The following is a 19,315-nucleotide window of genomic DNA, read 5'->3' as shown; positions in this document are numbered from 1 at the left end:
TATGAAATTTATGTTAAATTTTCAGAAAAGGAAAAAGTTTAAGTGTAAAATATATTTTTTTGTTTTTATCAGTTGCGTCCATTAGAATCTTGGATCGAAAAAAAACAAAAACACATATTGCCTTTAAGATTTTTTCCCTTTAAAAATGTTGACAACAATTACACAAAAATAGATAGCCCTTACCAAGGGCTATTTACTGTAATTAATCAACTATTTATTGTAATTAATTTAACTGACAAATAATTAAAAAATTGTTTCTTTTATATTCTTTTATTTCAATTGTATGTTCTTTTACACCAATTGTATACATATTCATTATATAAGCAGAATATATGTATAATGTATAGTATATTATTGTATATATTATAGTATTGTATATATATAATAGTATCGTACATATATAATAGTAATATATATAAATATCTATATATAATTGTAACATATATATTAGTATTTATATTGTACATATTAACTCATTGGAAAAATTTACATCAACCGAATTCATTGTATTCGCTTCGAAAAAATTTAAAAGATATGCGCTACACGCATTATTGTTTAACTGGTTTAACTTTAGTGGTTTAACCACTAAAGCAACCAAATCAAGGCCCTAGTGGCGACAACGCACACTTTCTCCATATAGAAAACTGTAGGTGCGATTATGTACTAAGTAGTACATATTGCCTCGCGACCAGCCTGGAATTGACGGTTTGACGATTTTCTAATGAAAAACCGCGGTTTACCCCGATCAAAGAGGATCGGGGCCGAGCCCTACTGGGGATTTTATTGTTTCTAAATAGGGATTTGTTTCCCCAGTCTGGCAACTTTCTAGTGATCCTACTTTGCGGAAAGTGGAAACACTGCTTAGAATAGTCATATTTGACGCCGGAACATCGGGAAGTGCGGCATGCGGTAGGCGCGACCATGATAAAATGCTGATATAGTCTCTTTTTTAACCATGGAAGATTTTTTCACAAATAATTCCGTTTGTGTTTCGGTTGAAGCACCTGCAGAAAATCTAGTTCAAGAAATCGCTTACGATGGACAGGAAGTATTTCAATTGTGAGTTGTTAATAGCTCCCACACATCAAAACAGAACTTACTGATAACATAATTTCAAATAGGCCGCTAACCTTATCAGAAAACTTGACAAAACAAGCAAATAAAATAGACTGGATTAGAAGAGAAGATGATGATAATGATGATGATGCACATTCTGCAACTGTCACAACAGAAAAAGAAGTAGAAGAGGAATCAAAAAAAGCTGATTTCCAAACTTCTAGCTGGCCGTGGGACTCAGTACGGAATAAGTTACGTTCAGCTTTAACTGAAGTATGTGTTCTTGCTGATGTTTTAGTGATAGCCAAGGATAAACGTTACATGGTACTTGACCCTGTTCAACAAGAACAACCTGATCAACGGCAATTGGCTCAATTGTTTTCCAAAAAAAGGGTAGGATGCTCAATTCAAAACTGTTTTAAGTGTATTCTAAATAATTGTTTCTCTATGTATGTAGGGCTTGACGGCAGCTGCAAACATTTTGTTGCATGGTGCTGAACGTCTGAAAATATCTCAGTCAGATACCGCCCGTGCTAAGAGCAATCAAGATTTTCATCTAGAGTTGTTGAGGCTCAGGCAAAGTTGGACATTAAAGAAAATTGGCAATTCAATCCTTGGAGATCTTAGTTACAAATCAGCTGGCTCTCGATTTTATCAAACTGGTATTTTCGAAGTAACAAAGTCTGAAGATCCTGACCTAGGATTATCAGTAGAAACCACTAGTGAAAATCAACCCAAGCAATCTATGATTAAGGTTACCATTCCCCCTGAGCTTGGTGGAACATCTTACATTCAAGTTACAATCCAAAAAGGTCAGGAAAATTTTTATATGCTACTTCATTCTTTGTATAAACATTTTCTCTCAGATCAAGATATTTTGTGTACAACCAACCTAAATTTACTTCATACTTCGTTAATTCACTCGGATCCTTCGCGTGATGCCAATCCTTGGACAAGCAAACTGGAAACTGCACAAAATGTTTTGTTCTGTAAAGAGCTGTTCTCGCAGTTGGCACGAGAAGCTGTTCAGCTACAGGCTGCTATTCCTCACATGGTTGTTGGCAATCAAATAACTGCATCGGTAGGTATTTTCATTATCCCAAAATTCACTTTATTGTATCTTTCAAAATGATTTAGAATAATTTTGTTTAGTTATTCCCTGGCATTCAGTTGTCAATTCATTTCCAATCATCCTACAGTGCTGGAGTTGACAAACGCCAACTAGCCAGTAATTCGACATCTCTGGTTGCTAAAGTCGATCATAATTGTAAGAATTTTTCGTATACATACTACTTATATGCACGTTCCCTAAAATATATGTGGCATTATTTCTTTTTCGATAGATATACTTGAACATTCGCTGCATCAGCTGCTGCGACAAGTGCATCTAAATAATGTTGGCCAACCGGTACCCCACCCTTCATCAGCTCCCCTTGGACCTACCAAACGAAGACGGCTTGCTGGGCCCCATGCCTACGATAGAGATGAACTTCTTTTGATGACAAAAAAGTATAGCAATTTGGCAACAGAGCTGTAAAATCATGCCAGGAAGTTTCATTAGCGGTTTTGGTGCTTCTGCTGTTTATCTTGTATTGTGAGATGGCGCCATGTCTCTTCACTTCTTTCGTTAGGAAGAGAAAATTTGAAAGCTAAGCCGTGCTGTGCTGCCGGATCACACAAGATAGAAGTGTAGCACCGAAGGGCAAATAAAAACTTCCCGTTCGTAGCTGTTTATCATAACATTTAATGGATTATAGTTGCCGATGCTTGACTAATCATTTTTTCTTTGTAGTGAAAGCATACTGGAGCAAATTATAAGACAAGGCCAACATGTCGTACTTCGCTTGAGAACAATGTTTGTGATTGATTCTATCGCCCGCGAGATTCGGGATCCCCTCATCATATCTCACTGGAACGTTTTAAACTCTCCAACACTTTCATGTGTGAAAATAATAATCATGACGCATGGCTATGATACACTACAACGGACAGCGTTAGTGGTGCACGTTGGAGAAAAGACGCTCAAATGCATCTGTCGAGATGGCCGTGTCCTGCAAATGTCTTACGAACCACAAGAGCTGCGAGACCTAATTCTGTGCCAGGTAAAGTTCCTTTTGTGGATTTCGTGTCGTTCCTCGTCTACATATATTTAATATGTTCGCTAAGTTAGACAAACTCGAAAACGTAAGCAAACAATGAAACTTAATGAATGTGTTGCTATTTATGTGTATTTTTGCCAATTTTAGATTTCACAGCATCAGATTAACGCAGTCCAGTCTTTAGCGCGATTCCTTGGCTGGCACGTGGCCAGTAGTTCGACACATTTGGGATTGGGGCCAGTCGAACCACTGGGTAATGCTTCGTCTTGCATTCTATCGTCCCCATCAGCCAATAGGTGAATTAATACTCGAGTGAATAAATATTTTTTGCTGAATTTGTAGATACCAATGTATTGTTTAATAGAATTTTAAGTGTTCGTTGCGGCCCTCAAGCACCTCAACCCCAAGTTTACCTGTCGACATATCCACGTCAGGAGACTGAAAAGAACAAAATGTTGAAAGATATTCGTTGGGAACAGCTGAATACTCGCTACGAAGAAGTTCGACTAGAGAAAATAGAAGGACGGAATTTTCTTAGTCGAATGGAACTTTTAATGGCCTCTCTTACCTGCCGTCTGCCTATGAATTGGGAGTAAAATTGTTCAACAATTGTCTTTGAAAAACCGCTGAAGTTTGCATTCTTTTTCAGTTGTAGGTAACGTTTCTTGTGTTGAGAATAACATTGATATTCGTGGAATCACACTAAAGTTTTTTTTTATATTCTATACAGCCAAATTGTGGGAATCAAGAGTTCATTAAAACATTGAAAAGCGGCCTGAAAACTTTAATCGCGTTTTTAACTTATAGGAGGTTAGGGCCTAGCATTTTCTATAGTGAAACGTAGGGTTAACTTTGTGATAATGGAAGGATGAATTTAGAACGACGTTTAAGAGTTGTATTTGGTCACAGCTCAGCAAAACAGCTTAGAAGCAACCGAGAGTGGAGCGCGCCGTACAAGTCGTAGACTTGTTAACGGGAGAAAATCGTTTTACGACGTGAGGGAACTGAAGTTAGTTAGTGAGTGAGTGAATTAGTTAGAGTTACTAAGTGAAATCATATCTTATAAAAATAAATTATCAAAAAGAAACATTTCATGAAGACAAAAACTTTGTGTTGCATGAATAGAAATGAAGCTACATGTAACAAACAACAAAAGGATGGCCATGGGAACAAGCAGACCTGCCATAATCGCGATTGCGATTGCGATTATTTTTCCGATTATTCAGCGACATCTATGAACGGTAGATGAGAATATATGAAAGTATACTCATAGCTGAGTCACTTTTTTAGCAGACGCTTTTCTGATAATTTGTGTCAATATAAACAACGGCAAGTTATTTCTTTACTGCTAGACGGCGTATAAAAATAATCGGTAAGAAATTTAATCGAAAATTAAATTATTTAATTAAATAAATAAATATATATATATATAATAATTAAACAGACGAATGATCGCCGATTATTTTTTTTCCGATTATCGACTCTGACCGATAATTACCCAAGAAATAATCGGACGGCAAGTCTGGATATCAGTATATCACTACTATCGCGGAAGTACCTCCCGGGATTTTATGCATGATGCAATACTTTACGTATTCTTACAAATAACTATATTCCATTTTTAAAATATAATGTAATGTTCCTGATCTTAAAAAAAAATCTTACGATGATCTTTTTATTATTTTAAAACTAAAAACAATGCCGAAACGAAGGGACCAAGTTTGTAATTTTTCGTTGTTTTCCCCTCCTCCCAGTAATAGACGAAAAATACGTAAATTATGTAGGGAAAACTGTAAGGCCTCCCCCAAAAAACAAATTTTGCAGAAAGGAAGAGCTCTCCACAAATGCTACTCATTTTTGTAAAATTGTCATTTACAAACCAAAAAATGACGGTTAACTGACGTAGGTAAAAATGCAATGTAACACATGTAGATGTAGGAGAACTGGGGAAGGCTACAGATAGACTTGCTGCCTTCACGATCCTTATCAAGATAAAAAAATTGATCTCCGATACGATCATTTGACATTGTTAGCGATCGGAAAGGCGATAAAAGAAATATAGGTCGCGATCCGATCATTTTTAGTGGTCAATCATTTCGCCATCTAGCGGCCGATTTTGGTTGTCTGATAATTTTATTATACTTTATAGTTTTATTACTTTATAATTTTTGCCGTCAAACGAGAATTGCCAGATACTCGTTAGTACTCATTCTTATTTATAATATGCGAAATGCATTAAAGAATGTGAATTTTTGCACACGAGATGTCGTCTAAAACTTATCGGAGGAAATCATCGGCAAAATTCGATCGGCGATCCGATCAAACTCCGGATGATCGATCGTTTGATCGAATTGTCGATTAATAAAAAAAATTTAACGGAGCGGCAAGTCTGGGTACAGAGCAGTGTAATGGAATTTTGAAACGGTTTTTTTTCTGGCATTGGTTTGAATCCGGATGCTTACACAAACGCCAATTAGAAGGAAAACTCGTTGTAACTGCATCGATTTTTGAGCCTTTCGTTTGGGCATAGTTTTTAATTTGAAACGATGATAAGATAATTATTGAATTTCACCTAATATAAGGAAAGCCGCGATGTAATTGTAAAGATTATATTTAATAATTCCTGGTTAAATTTAATGCATTGAAGCGGGAAATACAGATGTAATAATAGTAATAATTTACGATTATTTCTACGAAAGCAACGTTCCTTAGTAATATGCTATAGCCTGGAAAATGAAAAAAGAATAAATAGTATTGTGAAAAAAAAAATTTATGAAAACAAATGATAGAACTATGGTCAGGCGAGCAAGAGATGGCCTTCACATCCGACAGTCCTATATGGGAAAACCGACGGCACCCATATGGAATGCGTTTTGACATGGAACTAGAGGAGACCAGACCTATCTTGGAAGATTTCGGTCTAACCCCATTATCTGCCATCTCACTACGCAAAATTTCGCAAACATGTTCGAAAATGAATTTAGAAAATTTTCGTTAATTCCTGAATTTTTCCAAAGTTGTTATGAGAGTTTAAAAGACTAAGACCGAATCGCGATGACTTTGGACGGACCCCTGTCCCCGTTTGAACGGGGATTAAAAGAAGTAGAATGAGTTGTATTAAAATTTTATTTTTATTTCTACTTTTTGCTGTTCACTTAGCGAACAATTAAATGAAGCCTTCATAAGATATTACCTGAAATGAAACAATTTAATCCCTGACATATTTTCATTTTACGGATGGAGAAGGCATTGAAGGAGGTGGAGCCAACACAGTATCGATAATTTGGTTATTTTAGTTTTTCAGTCGACCTCCCAGATTTTTTATTTGTAATGTAATGGCTGCGTCAGCTCACAAAGTTGAAAGCTCACAAAGTTTGAAATTGTCATAAGTTATGGAAAAACATTCAATTTACAGTGAAATAACACAGAAAGTTATTACTTTCGTTTTCCAAAATAATTTTTTTATATAAGATAAGAAATGTAAATAAAAGTATTAGCTGTATCATAAATGTTCTGTTATATTGAAACATTTTCGCAGTTTGACTTCACCCTTCCCTTGCACGCTAAATTTCGTGCCCAATATCACACATATCATTTGTACAACTTGCCCCCAAAAGCAATTTTTCTTCCGGATTGGCGGTGAAATAGGACTGAAACGAAATAGGACTGGAGAAATAGGACTGGGAGAAATAGGATTGACTTTTAATAACTTTTAGGACAGTCCTATTTCTCCATGGCATCAGTCCTATTTCTCCTCGGCTTTAGTCCTATTTCTCCTTAGAAATAATCCTATTTCATTTTTCTTTGTTCCAGTAGGAACGATGAGCCTCCAATCCGGTAGGCAACTTATTGCGTAAGAGCGTCGGGCTATATCCATTTCCTTTTTTAAAAATTCGTTGGTGTTAACTCATTACTTATATGAAAATATTTATCTGTTATCCTCTTTTAATTTAAATTGCAGGGGACCATGCAATGTTTTATATCGAATATAGTACATTTAATAAAATATTATTAGGGCAGAACCAGAAATATTTACTACTTTTTTCGCATTATATTTGGGCATAACCAACTTTTCCAGTTGCATTCATGTTGTACTTGCTTATACAACTAACAAAGAATGCACATCAAGTCATAACCAAATCAGTAACGCCCTAAGCTGTGAAGCGAGTATTCCTGTGTTCGGCTCTATTTGGTGATATCTCGTCTGAGGTTTTTGAACACATTTGCGGTTAATTAACTATGAAAAGTAGAAGAATGTTAATGAATCTTCACCGATGTGAAAGCAAGTTCCTCACCAGGAGCAAGAAGAACTGTTGAGATACAAGAGAAAGGATGAGAGAGGAGCTGGTAGAAGATGGTAGATGGGGGAAAAACAAATTATTTGTAACTTAGCATTTTAACTATTCCTCAACTTCTTTACCGAGAGGAGGATTCTACCACAGAAGTGGATGACTGAAATAATTTGCAATTATTGTTCGAAACTTATTTAAAAAACTTCCAATAATATCTAAACTATATTCGTGTAAAAAAATGCTTCAATAATGAAAATTATTCTATAAAAGGATTTTTTGGAAGAAACTAATCACTGGTGTTTAGGGAAAGACTACTGAAATGGTAAATAATGGTACTTCTGAATTGACAACCAGTCAGTATTAAGTAGTGCTGGCGATTATCTAGTTCTGCTAGATACAAATTATCTACGCCCACTTTTAGATAACGATACCATTATACAACTATCAGAACGAATACAAAGTAAGTCTTACCATATCGGTAACGCTCTAAGCTGTGACACGAGTAGTCCTGTCTTCGGTTCTCTGTGGTTACATTTCGTCTGAGATTTTTGATAACATTTACGGTTAAGTTAACTATGAATAGTAGAAGAATGTTAATGTATCTTCATCTGTATGAAAGCAAGTTCTTCACCAAGAGTAAGAGAAACTGTTGAGATACAAGAGCTTAGATGAGAGAGAAGCTGGTAAAAGATGGTAGAAGGGTAATGAAGAAATTATTTGTAACATTTTAACTATTCCTCAACTTCTTTACCAAGAGGAGGATTCCACCACAGAAGTGGATGACATAGCATTACTCATCAAGTGACGTATTTCGCCAAAGCATTAAGTTAATATTTGTAATGACATTGAAATAAAATTGATGTAGAGGATTTATGGGTGCTAAAGCCGAGGAAGTTGAAGATGGTTGCCGGCGGCGAATAGAAAGAAGAGATTTGCAGAAGTAGAAGATCATCGGCTTTAGCAGATTAAGACTTATGGGTGCTTAAGACGAAGAGGTTAAAGATGGTTGCTTTCGGCGAATCGAAAGAAAAGACGTAGGAAGGTCAGAGATCGTCGGATTAACCAGCTTAAGACTTATGGATGCAACACATTTAATGGTTAACACAAAAGACCTTGTATCCCGGAAGCTGATGACGATTGCCTGCGGCGAATTGAAAGAAAAGCTTTACATAACTCCAGGTAATCTACATTCACCGCTACAGCAAGAAGTGCTTCATTCCTATTTGCCGAGAGGTGTAATAAAGTTTGGCTCCTCCCCTTTTACGTTCCTCAAGTCTGACTGACTATATAGAGGGATACAATAATACCATACGACTTTAATAATTTGTCTTAGACTTCGCTCTAGCACTAGCACCATTACCAGGTCTTCAGCTCTCTTTCAATCTTCGGGATGCAAATCCAGCGTTATCGACCGGAAGCAATTCTGCATTTGCCTTAGGTGCCATGTTCCTGTCCATCGTTTTCGTTGTGTGTTAACTTCCATAAGGGTGTATCGCCTCCATGTAGTAAGTAGTTCAGTAACTTTTATCGGTGCGCCATGTGTTCTGGTGGTAGTGCAGTCCAAGGTTCCACCGAAGAGGTAGCGGATGTTGATGGTGCAGTATCTGGAGGATCCAATGGCGATGTAGCTGTTATTGCTGTTGCTGGCTCTGAAGGAGGGCGTCCTAAATGATTGCTGAAGCCCAGGAGAATTTTCGACCCTTCATACGTAGGCAAAAAAACCTCTAGTTCCAGCTTGTCCATGTCGTCCCTCATCACCACGACAGCGCTCAACTCCTCGCACTTCTCGTCAGATTCATTCTCCGCGTGGTTCAGCAGCTCCGTCTTTTCCACCCTCCCCACTTTCTCCGTTGACAATGTCATCCTTGGTGAGTCTTGTTGTGTCTCCTGTTCTTTCTAAGTTGTCTCCTTTTCTTAAGGCAACTCCTCCAGTTCCACCACCACGACGAAGACGTAGGGCCCAACCTCAGCCTCAACCGATCTGCAACATCCTACCAGACCTGTCTCCAGAATCTGCAATCCCGAGATCATATGAAAGCGATGGAAGAACAAAAGAAACATTTGCCGAACCCAACGAATCGACAATGGAGGTATATATTTCTTCTTTATCGCAACTTGTCTTAGTATTTTATTAACTAAACGTTTTTGGTAGCAATCCTCGCATGAGGAACCGACGGAGCCATCCTTCATGAAGAAGGAACGAACAAGGGACTCCATAAGCTTACTGATGGATTAGGTAATAATTCGAATGTAAGTGCTAATTGAATAAGACTAAAAGAGGGTTTCCTTTCTTACTATAGGATTTTTCTTCAGCAAATAAGCCACCAGTAAGAGCACATATACATGGCGCTGTACCACCCGACCTTCTGGAAACCCATGTAAAGCTATCATGAAACAAAAGAAAACCCCCCTTTTGGACAGTTTGCTCAATTACGATAATGCTGACTTCACCCTTGTTCTCCACGACCAAGAGAACACCCACAATCACCCACCAGACATAGGAAACCAGAAAGATTAAGTGTTTTTAGAAAAAAAGTTATTTGAGTTTCTAAATGTGTAATTAGGAATATTTATACTTTTTAGGTTGACATCTTTAGAGAATCAAAGAAAGCCTGCGTCGATCAACAGTTTACGGACCCCATGGGGATTTTATTTGCCGAAGTGAAGAAACGCAAGTCCATAGAAGGAAGACACATGCCGGGTGTTGATTTGGCCACTGGTCGTTTACGGTACATTAAATAAATAAATTATATCAGGATTATGGTTAATGGTTAAAGTTTCTATTCCAGTTACAAAAGAGCGAAGGTTGTGCTCGCTAATCCCAGGAAAGATGACCCTTTTATTCCTGTAGTGGAGAATTTTTTCCTACCCGACTGGTATCAGGGCGCCATCTTCGCTGGAACGGCCCAAGACCGTACCCGGTACCTTCTGTTCTTCATCCCTACCATGAAGCGCCTACTGGAATACTGCAAAAATAGATTTATGGACGCAACATTCTATTTTGTTGATGAACCCATCAAACAGATGCGTTTAATTATCTGGATAATGTAATCAAAGTTAACTATAACCTATTTATCTCTGTATAGCTCTTCACGATCAATGGGTTCATCAAGAACGACAAGAATGAAATAAGAGAAGTACGTTTACTGTTTTGTTGCATGACCAGGAGAAGAGCAGCCGACTATAGCGCTGTCATCGAGAAGATAGATGTATTTATACTTTCTCATCTACAAATAGCTTGTAATGTAAAAATAATAAATTCAATATTGCTATAGGATATTATATCCCTTCCTAGAGTCCAGCGGATCGGGACCGATTTCGAAGTTGCTATATTTACGGCTGTCCGCATGCACTTTCTGGATTGTCAGCACTTTGGCTGCAATTTCCACTGGTGCCATGCCGTTCTGAAAATGATCCGGGATCTTCACCTTGCCAACCTCTACAACAACAAGGGACCGAATACAGTGCGAGACTTTGTGTTTCGCCTGCTATGCCTTGTACATCTTCCTGGTAAATAGCACACAAATGTTGAATTTAATGGCCATAAATAACATTTGTGAACTTAATTTTTTGTAGCTGGTAAAATTCCTAGCGTGTTGGATGCGTTGAAGAGCTCGGTGCCTAGCGAACTTCCAGCACTCATGGAATATATGGAGCGGAATTGGATTAGTGGCATATTCTGGACTCCGGAGAACTGATCATGCTTCAACATCTTAACGTGTACCAATAACGACTGTGAAGGAATGCACCACCAATAGAAGAAGGTAATTTAAATTTGCACAATAATATGTAATGAATAATTAATAACCAAAATTTTTGCAGTTGGCAGGCGGATCTAATTTAAAATTCTACAAGATTACAATGGTATTGCGGAAACTGGCCGAAGAAGAATCCCTTACTAGAACGCTACTCTGCCGTGACAAAATAAGGGCTCCCCGGAAAAAAAGGGCCCAACTAAGAATTCCGTACTGTTCCAGCTTTGAGCGCGCTATCAAGATAATGAGGTATGTTTTCTAAATTTATACGAAATAAAACCTGGTAATTTGATGTGTCTATAATTGAATTAACGTTTGTTTGTTTGTTACATGTATTTTATATGACGAATGTTTACAAATTGACATACCTTAAAAATAAACTAACATAATCTCAATTGACTTGTGTATTTTAACATAATGTAATGTAATACATAACGCTTGAATTCTTACGATTATGCTTGGTGAACAAGCGCCGACTAATGAGCCGATTGATGGTTTTGGGATCGTGACCACGAATCCCGATAAGATGATTGTTCTAAAAAAAAAATGCAATAATTATACGAATGTGCTGCTTATAACTATAAATAAACTTACCTTGCATGTTTTAATCCATCCAACCATTTACCAAACGAGTGATAAGAAAAAGCAAAAGCTTTCAAGCGTCCTGAAGAACGGTTTAAAAATTCGTTGATCAAAGCAAAGAACTTAAGAAATAACAAAAGCATTAAAACGGCCTGCTGAAACTGTAAAATTGCCAGGCAAAGCCACCTGTCAAAACCTACAAAGAAGAAAAAGAAGAAAAAAATAAACTAGTAAGACAGTTCAGTAGCAACACAATAAAAAAAATGAGCAAAAGCATTAAGTGGCGTGAAGTAAAGTTAAGTAGCATACCCATAATTTGCAGATATAATTAAATAACGATCGTAAGTATTTCTAACCTTAGCCGTCTAATGTCCCGACTAAGATATTGTAACGAATTCTAAACTAAGGGGAAGTTAAATTAAACTCAAATTACAACTTAATACCTTAGTAAACACGTTTGTAGGGAGAAAGACACTTGATAGCTGTTTCACTGACACTTTATTTGAACTGACTTATAATAGAGACGTCTGCTTGGGGCATATGGGAAATTCAGAAGAGTCGGCCATTGCCGATATCGGCCACTAAGAAGGCTCTGCGAAACAGTGCCTCTAGTGGCATGCAGAAATAATCATAGAAATAATATTATTAAATATCAAAAATAGCAGGTCTTCTGACGGGTCTTCCAAATCTGAAAACCCCGTAGTTGTCTTCGTTTTGGGAATCCGCAACATCCTCCCCGCCGGAATCGCCAACTCCCTCGTGCGATTCCGATTTCTTCTTACGGAGCGGATTCTTCTTTTTCTTCTTCGAAGTAGTTTTCTCCTTTTCGCCGGCTTCAGCGTCGTCGACTAGTGTGTCGATATCGGCTTCTACTTCTAGAGGATAGACAGTCTGGATGCCTCGGGTGGTTTCCTTTCCCGATCGTAGCCGTAGGGTAACAGCTCTCACCTTGTCGTCGTAGCCAGGGACAAGTTCAGTAACAATGGCCGTCGGCCATGAAACTCGCTTGATGTTCGGCTCTTTTAATAAGACGACTTCGCCAACACGTGGAATTCTCGTACCCTTGCCCCTGCGACAGTAAAATCGCTTAAGGTCAGACAGGTACGAGTCTTGCCAAAGCCTCCACCATGTTAGTGCGTGCTCGCTTCTTTTCTTATCCAATTCGATAAGCTCGTCTCGGCTCATTTTTTGTAGAGTCGGGTAACTCTGTTGTGGCACCAGGTTGCCTTCCAGTCAGCAGCTTTTGCGGAGATAAAACTTCAAATGATTGTGCGTCTCCAGACACATAAGTGAGAGGCCGTGAGTTCACGATAGCTTCGATTTCGACCAAAATGGTATGAAGCTGGTCGTAGCTCACTTTCATTTTCCCCAACACTTTCCTTAACGGTTCTTTAACGGAGCGCACCATTCTCTCCCAGAACCCGCCCCACCATGGGGCTAGACTGGGGGAGAACTTCCATGTAATACCCTTGCTTGACAACCAGTTGGCTAGGGTAGGGTCTTCTGATATCAGTTTTGCCGCACATGTAAATGTTGACGTGTTGTCACTGTAGATAATTTTGCAATCTTCTCTACGCGACATCATTCTTCTTAACGCGTGCATAAACGTTTGGGCAGTTAAATCAGTCACGAGCTCCAAATGCACGGCTCTTGTGACGGCACAAGTAAACAAACACGCGTGCACCTTTTTTTTCTCCTACACGAGTTTTCTCGACATCGTTCCCTTCACTGTCTTTTTCAATTAGGAGACATACATTGGTCCGAAGTAGTCAATCCCGATAACTTCAAAGGGTTGTGCTCTCTTGGTACGATCCAAGGGCATTGAAGCTGTTTCTTCATTGAAGGGACGCGATTGCACTCTTTGACACTTCACGCACTGTTTCATGACACTTTTTATCCGTTGGCGGGCACGAATTATCCAAAAACGATTTCGTAAAAACGTCAAAGTGTTTTGGACACCGGCATGTTTCCTTTTAACATGATGATATTGGATAATCATGTCCACAATCTTCTCGCTTGCTGGGAGAAAAATCGGCGGGTCGATCAGCAGTTCCTTTAAGGCTGGACCTACTCGTCCAGTCACTCGAATCAGTTTGTCTTGTGCATCCCAAATAGGTCTTAAGGTTTCTAGATTGCATAGCAGTTTGCCAGGCGGTTTTCCATCCTGAAGGGATTCGTACAGTTCTGGAAATGCCCTTTTCTGGATAGACTTCAAGATAAAGCTTTCGGCGGTGGCGATTTCGTGGACAGAGAGACATGGTATCTCCTTTCCTCTGACCAATTCCTTTGCTTTACCGAGAGAATTCTTCCTAAAAAGCCTAAACATCCAGGCAATTGTTCGTAGGAGATAACTGCTTGCTTGAGATGCCAATGCATCAAATCAATTCAGGGTGCTGCTAACTGCAAGACTTTCGATTCTTTTCTTGGATCTTGCCTCATTCTCCATCGACTGCATTTCTTCTGATGTCAGATTTCCATGTTGCGGCCATTCTTTTTCGTCATAAGTCAGTCAGGACGGACCTCCCCACCAAAAAGTAGCCGCAATCAATTTTTTTACTGTAGTTCCTCTTGATGCGTAGTCTGCTGGATTGTCTTTCCCAGGGCAGTGTTTCCATTGCTCTGGGTTGGACCTTCTTCTAATTGCCTCAACTCTGTTTCTGACAAACAGTTTCCAACGGGTTGGCTCACCTTTTATCCACCCTAAAGTTGCCATTGAGTCTGTTCAAAGATGTACTTTCCATTGGACCTTGTCAATTGCATTGACAATTCTTTCAGCTAATACACTACCGAGCTCGGCACTAAGCAATTCTAGTCACGGTAGCGATACTTCATTCTTCGGAAGTGGCGCTGCTCTTGTCTTGCAACAAATTAGGCGGATCAAATTTGGATAATGCGATTTCGCGTAAGCCACTGCACCATATGCTTTTGTTGAAGCGTCGCAAAATATGTGCAACTCTTGCGTGTGCTTGTTCGGTGGCAAAGAAATCATTCTTGGCACTTGTATCTTTTCAATTATTCTGAGATCTTCGACTATTGGTTTGAACTGGATCTCCGTCTCTTTGGGCACTTCATCGTCCCATCCAATTTTGATTTGCCACAATTCTTGAAATAGAAGCTTGAATTGTAGCGTGACGGGTCCAATTAATCTAAGTGGGTCGAACAGTTTCGTTGAAATTTTTGCGAAAGATCTTTTCGTTAAAATTTTAACTTTTGTAGCTGCGTCTACAATCACGTCAGACTTGAAATAAAAGCAATCCGTGCTGGTATTCCATCTTACACCAAGTACTTTCTGTGGATCTAGGTTAAGACACGAGTGTGAATTGGCTGAGTCTTCTGTTAAATTTTGGTTTTGTAGATATCTACGCAGCTCACTATTGTTCGTCACCCATTTTTTTAGGTCCATTTTTGCGTCCGCAAAAAGTTTCAGTACAGTTCCGATTACGGCCATTGCTTCTTCTAATGTAGGCGCATTTGACAAATAGTCGTCTACATATAGGTGGCGTAGGATCTGTCTACTGCTTCCTGCCAATTCGCTTTCATAGGACTCCAAGTGTTTCTTCAAGACGGTCCTTAGTACTGCCGGGCTACATGTTAGTCCGAATGGAAGTCTATTCCATTTGTATAGTTGCAGCGATCCTGGGACGTCTTCGTCTTCTAAGTAGAATCTTAACGCTTCCGCGTCTTCTTTAAGTGGCTTCACCATGAGAAAAGCTTGTCTGATGTCAGCTGTCTAGACGATTGGATTCAACCTAAATAGCAACATCACGTCGAGAAGGTCCGGGTTCAGATTGGGTCCTTCTTCTAGGCAGTCGTTTGCGCTGAAACCTGTTTTCGGTTTCGCTGAACCGTTGAAAACAGGCCTAACTCTGCTGGTTGTTTTGTCACTTCTGACAACCGGATGATGAGGCAGGATAGTGTAGATACCCCCAAATGAGGTATCTGCTTTGGAAATGAATTTGAACTCTTTTAATTTGGCGAATTCGGCTTCATACGAAGTCTTCATCTCCTTATCCCTGTCCAATCTTCTTATCAGCGCCTTTGCCTGACCTTCTGCCATGGCTTCATTCTTGCTTAGACGATTTTTATTTTCATTCCATGGGAGTGGTGCTACATAATGTCCATCTTCATCTTGAACAATGGAATCTGAATAGGATTTCCACTGTATAGATAGTGGAATTTTTTCGAGTGGATCCAAGCTTTCCAGCTTCCACCATCTGGCGAAATCTATTTCGTCAGTTTTCTGGTCTGTGTTTTCTTCCAAATTTTCTGGTGTTCCTTGTTTGGCTTTTAAGAGAAAGCCGATTGCCGTGTTAGACGATATCGCCACTGTCTCATCTTGCCCAAGTAACAACCATCCAAATTTGCTTTCTATCGCTCGAATACCCGTTTTCGAGACGATCTGTTTCGAGCCGAGAACCTTCCAGATTTGATTCGCTCCGATCAAGACGTCGATTTGGCATGGTCCTGCTCTCCCGCTTAGAATTCTCCCACACAGCACACTGATGTCCTTTAAATGACCATTTTTGGTTCTCACTGGACCACTACGACGTCCATAAGACGGGGCGAAATTCTTAAATGTCGTGTTTTGGCTGCCTTCTGCACATCTAGATGTCCGGCAGAAACGAAGCCCGTGTGCATCTTTAACCAGTCGTCCACAACCAGTTTAGGCGGTGAACTGGACCACTTTTGTACCGTTTAATAATGTAATTTTAAAAGATGTGAATATGGCTGGTATCGAACTCGGGTCTCCCGCATCACAGTCGGACGCTCTTTCCACTGGACTATTCTCTACATCATTATTTTCAAACAATACAATAGAAATATAGAAAAATATTCGAGTTTTTTTTTCGACAACAGGTCTAAAAAACAATTTTCAAACAAAAAATTAAAGTCGAAAATAAGTTAGACCATCGATCCTTCAAAAGTTATTAAACAAATTAGGCAATTTTTTTTTAGATTTTGAAACTTAAGTATGATTTGTAAATTTTTTAAGAAAATGAATTATTTGAGATAATATTTTTATGCAAAATAAAATATATTTTTCTAACTCCCTCATTTTAGTGACACTTACAGTATCAATTTGCTTACCAGTTTAGTTGTAAAGAATAAACTTTGAACATTCTACGTTTGAATTACATATATGTCAAAACTGGCAACACAGGATTTGGCCAAATGTGGGTCTTAAGACGTCAAGAACAGATATAGTGATTTCCTAGACAACAAACGTGGCTACTGTACATCTATTTTCGCGCCTATATCAGTCCTGTCCTGGTTGTCCTAGTGGGACGGACTTACGATGACTTTTGGCTTTCAATTGTTGTGTGGGCTGTCATCTGTGAGTTGGTATCCTTGACTCCAAAGTTCGCTGACGAATTCTGTCTTTTTTGATCCAGCAACCTTCCCGATTTCGGGCTGCTCGATCGCTTCTAATTCAATCTCTTCGGCTTGTGGGATGAGTCCTTGAAGTCGCAACTTTCTTACGCTCCGTTCTTTTTCTGGATGCACGTGTCCCACTGCTTGCAGCTTCAGATTGATTTTCCCGACTTCCTGTAGTCCTAGAGTTTGAGCGAGTTCGCTTCGAATTAAGGTTGCATTCGATCCTTGATCGATGTAAGCAATAGCTTTCAACCATCCTTTTGGGCCCTCCACTATTACTGTTGCCGTTTGGACGTATACGCCACCAAATAGGCGTGCTTCTATTGAAAGAGGAGCGTCATCTGCTACCTTTAACATTGGAGATGCCGCCAATGTTGCCGTCACCGATTTCGGATTAACTGCCCTGTTGCAGATGGCCGTGTGGTGATCTTTTCCGCATTTGTAGCATTTACTTGATGCTATTATTATTGATTGCTCTTTCACTTGATGATTTTGTCCAAGGCACTTCCAACACCTTTTTTCTTTCTTAACTTGCTCAATTTTGTTTTCTAGTGTGACATCATATTTGGTCGGGGGGTGTTTATCATTACAAAATAAACATCTACTTTTTTCCAAGTTAAACTGTTTCCGGTACTTCGGATTTCTTGGGTATTCAGTTGCAGTCCCTGTGACTGCTAACTCAGCTGCCGTTGGCGTTGTTGCGAACGTAACTCGTTGTGGTTTCTCTGGTGCTTCTGGTTTCGTCTTCTTCTTCTCGTGTTTCTCTGTGGAATAGGCATATTTCCAGTCTTCAGCTATCGAATCGATGAAACTAAAGAGATGTTTCAATGTCTTCTGTGACCGTCTGGTCTCTCCGTGCCATCTTGATATTAACTCAATTGGCAGTTTTCTTATGATGATCTCCATAATAGCTTCGTTTTGAGCTGTAGGCTGTTCTAGGTTGTCGAGATTTAAAGCATGGCCCATTGCCTTGTCGTGTAGTTGTCGTAAGGCTTTGTGGTCCTCTTGACGTTCTACTTTTCTTAGTTCTGTAATGGCAATATAATGGTCAGCTTTCACCGATCTCGGTTTGTTGTATTTCCCATTTAGAATTTCTATCGCCTTGGTGTAATTGTCTTCAGTTAGATCCAAGTACGAAATCGCACCAGCAGCTTCCTCCGTTATGTGTAGTTTCAATCTGCTAAATTTTTCGATGGGCCTCATGGATTGGTTTTCGTGGATAAGCGTGCGAAAAATCGCCCACCAATCCCTCCATTTGTGTAGATCACCGTCGAATTTGGAAATTTCAATCCTGGGTAGCAGATGTGCTATATCATAGCGTCTGCAGTAGGTTGCAAAGTAAGTGCGTTTATTGCTGGGGCAGTGTTCGTAGTTGGAGATCTCTCCTCTTCACTCTGCTCCTCTTCACTCTGCGCAGCGACTCGAAGTACAGGTTCTCGTTGTTGAGGGCTTCTTCTGCTCTCAGGTGGTCTTCTTCTCCTCCAATCAATCTTCATTTTCTGGAACCTGTTGATGAAGTCTTCATGTTGTTGAAGGTATTTCTCCTGAGTTTCGCCTTCTAAAATAGGGATGAGAGTCTGGTAGTTCTTTTCCAGTCTCATCATTCTATCTTGGGCTAATTGAAAAGACATCTCAGCTTCTCGTAACCTGTCTTCATCGCATGCTTCGTCATAATTTTTCAAGTCCTTATGCAGCTCTTTTTCTAAAACATCAATGGTTAGTACGATGGCTGCTTGCGTCAATGATTTCTTGGTGGCCATCTTGTTGTTGAGTTACAAAGCTATCTGAAAAATGAATCTGTAAAACAATTAGTGTGGGATTTCCCAAGGCGAGTTTTCTTTCTGAGAAAGCGACACGAAAAGGGATTTAGGATGGGAAAACGAAAGGATTGTATTTTGCGATTTCGCACCAGTTTCACAACAAAGGCTAGCTGTCCTTTCTTTATCACAAAATCTTCTTGATTAAACAACCGTCAAAATTAAAACATGAAGCAAAAAGAATTCTTAATTGTCTTCAAGTAGTTCCCTCTTCTTTCTTCGTAGCTCCTTAGTAATCACCTTCTAAAATTTGGAGCACGTATTCGCCTTCAGGTTCCTTCTTCTTCAACGTCACCACCTGGCCCTTTTCGTGGTCTTCAATCTGCACGCTGATCTTG

The 19,315-nt window shown here is 39.3% G+C and overlaps 3 protein-coding genes and 1 long non-coding RNA gene across 4 annotated transcripts; 2 read left to right on the top strand and 2 right to left on the bottom strand.

The window, feature by feature from the left end:
• The first annotated feature begins 888 nt into the window (after positions 1 to 888).
• LOC130688041 (mediator of RNA polymerase II transcription subunit 17-like) lies at positions 889 to 3,855 on the top strand. The gene is made up of 9 exons (XM_057511035.2): positions 889 to 1,059; positions 1,122 to 1,449; positions 1,514 to 1,868; positions 1,923 to 2,137; positions 2,209 to 2,323; positions 2,400 to 2,565; positions 2,849 to 3,158; positions 3,303 to 3,451; positions 3,520 to 3,855. Exons 1-9 carry the CDS (start codon positions 956 to 958, stop codon positions 3,749 to 3,751), a joined length of 1,974 nt encoding a protein of 657 aa, XP_057367018.1. The 5' UTR covers positions 889 to 955; the 3' UTR covers positions 3,752 to 3,855.
• A 6,876-nt stretch (positions 3,856 to 10,731) lies between these two features.
• Positions 10,732 to 11,445, top strand: LOC130688064 (uncharacterized). Its single transcript, XR_009000298.2, has 3 exons — positions 10,732 to 10,957; positions 11,024 to 11,211; positions 11,270 to 11,445. It is a non-coding gene; the product is annotated as an uncharacterized LOC130688064 (long non-coding RNA).
• A 984-nt stretch (positions 11,446 to 12,429) lies between these two features.
• Positions 12,430 to 12,969, bottom strand: LOC130688032 (uncharacterized). Its single transcript, XM_057511026.1, has one exon. The coding sequence runs from the start codon at positions 12,967 to 12,969 to the stop codon at positions 12,430 to 12,432; it is 540 nt and encodes a 179-aa protein (XP_057367009.1).
• Positions 12,970 to 17,094: 4,125 nt separating this feature from the next.
• LOC130688033 (uncharacterized) lies at positions 17,095 to 18,363 on the bottom strand. The gene has a single exon (XM_057511028.1). It carries the CDS (start codon positions 18,361 to 18,363, stop codon positions 17,095 to 17,097), a length of 1,269 nt encoding a protein of 422 aa, XP_057367011.1.
• Between the last annotated feature and the right edge of the window lie 952 nt (positions 18,364 to 19,315).

The sequence above is a fragment of the Daphnia carinata genome, chromosome 3, assembly GCF_022539665.2.
Source record: "Daphnia carinata strain CSIRO-1 chromosome 3, CSIRO_AGI_Dcar_HiC_V3, whole genome shotgun sequence".
Taxonomy (NCBI): domain Eukaryota; kingdom Metazoa; phylum Arthropoda; class Branchiopoda; order Diplostraca; family Daphniidae; genus Daphnia; species Daphnia carinata.
The sequence above is the reverse complement of the archived record's forward strand: the minus strand, read 5'-3'. Positions and strand labels throughout refer to the sequence as shown.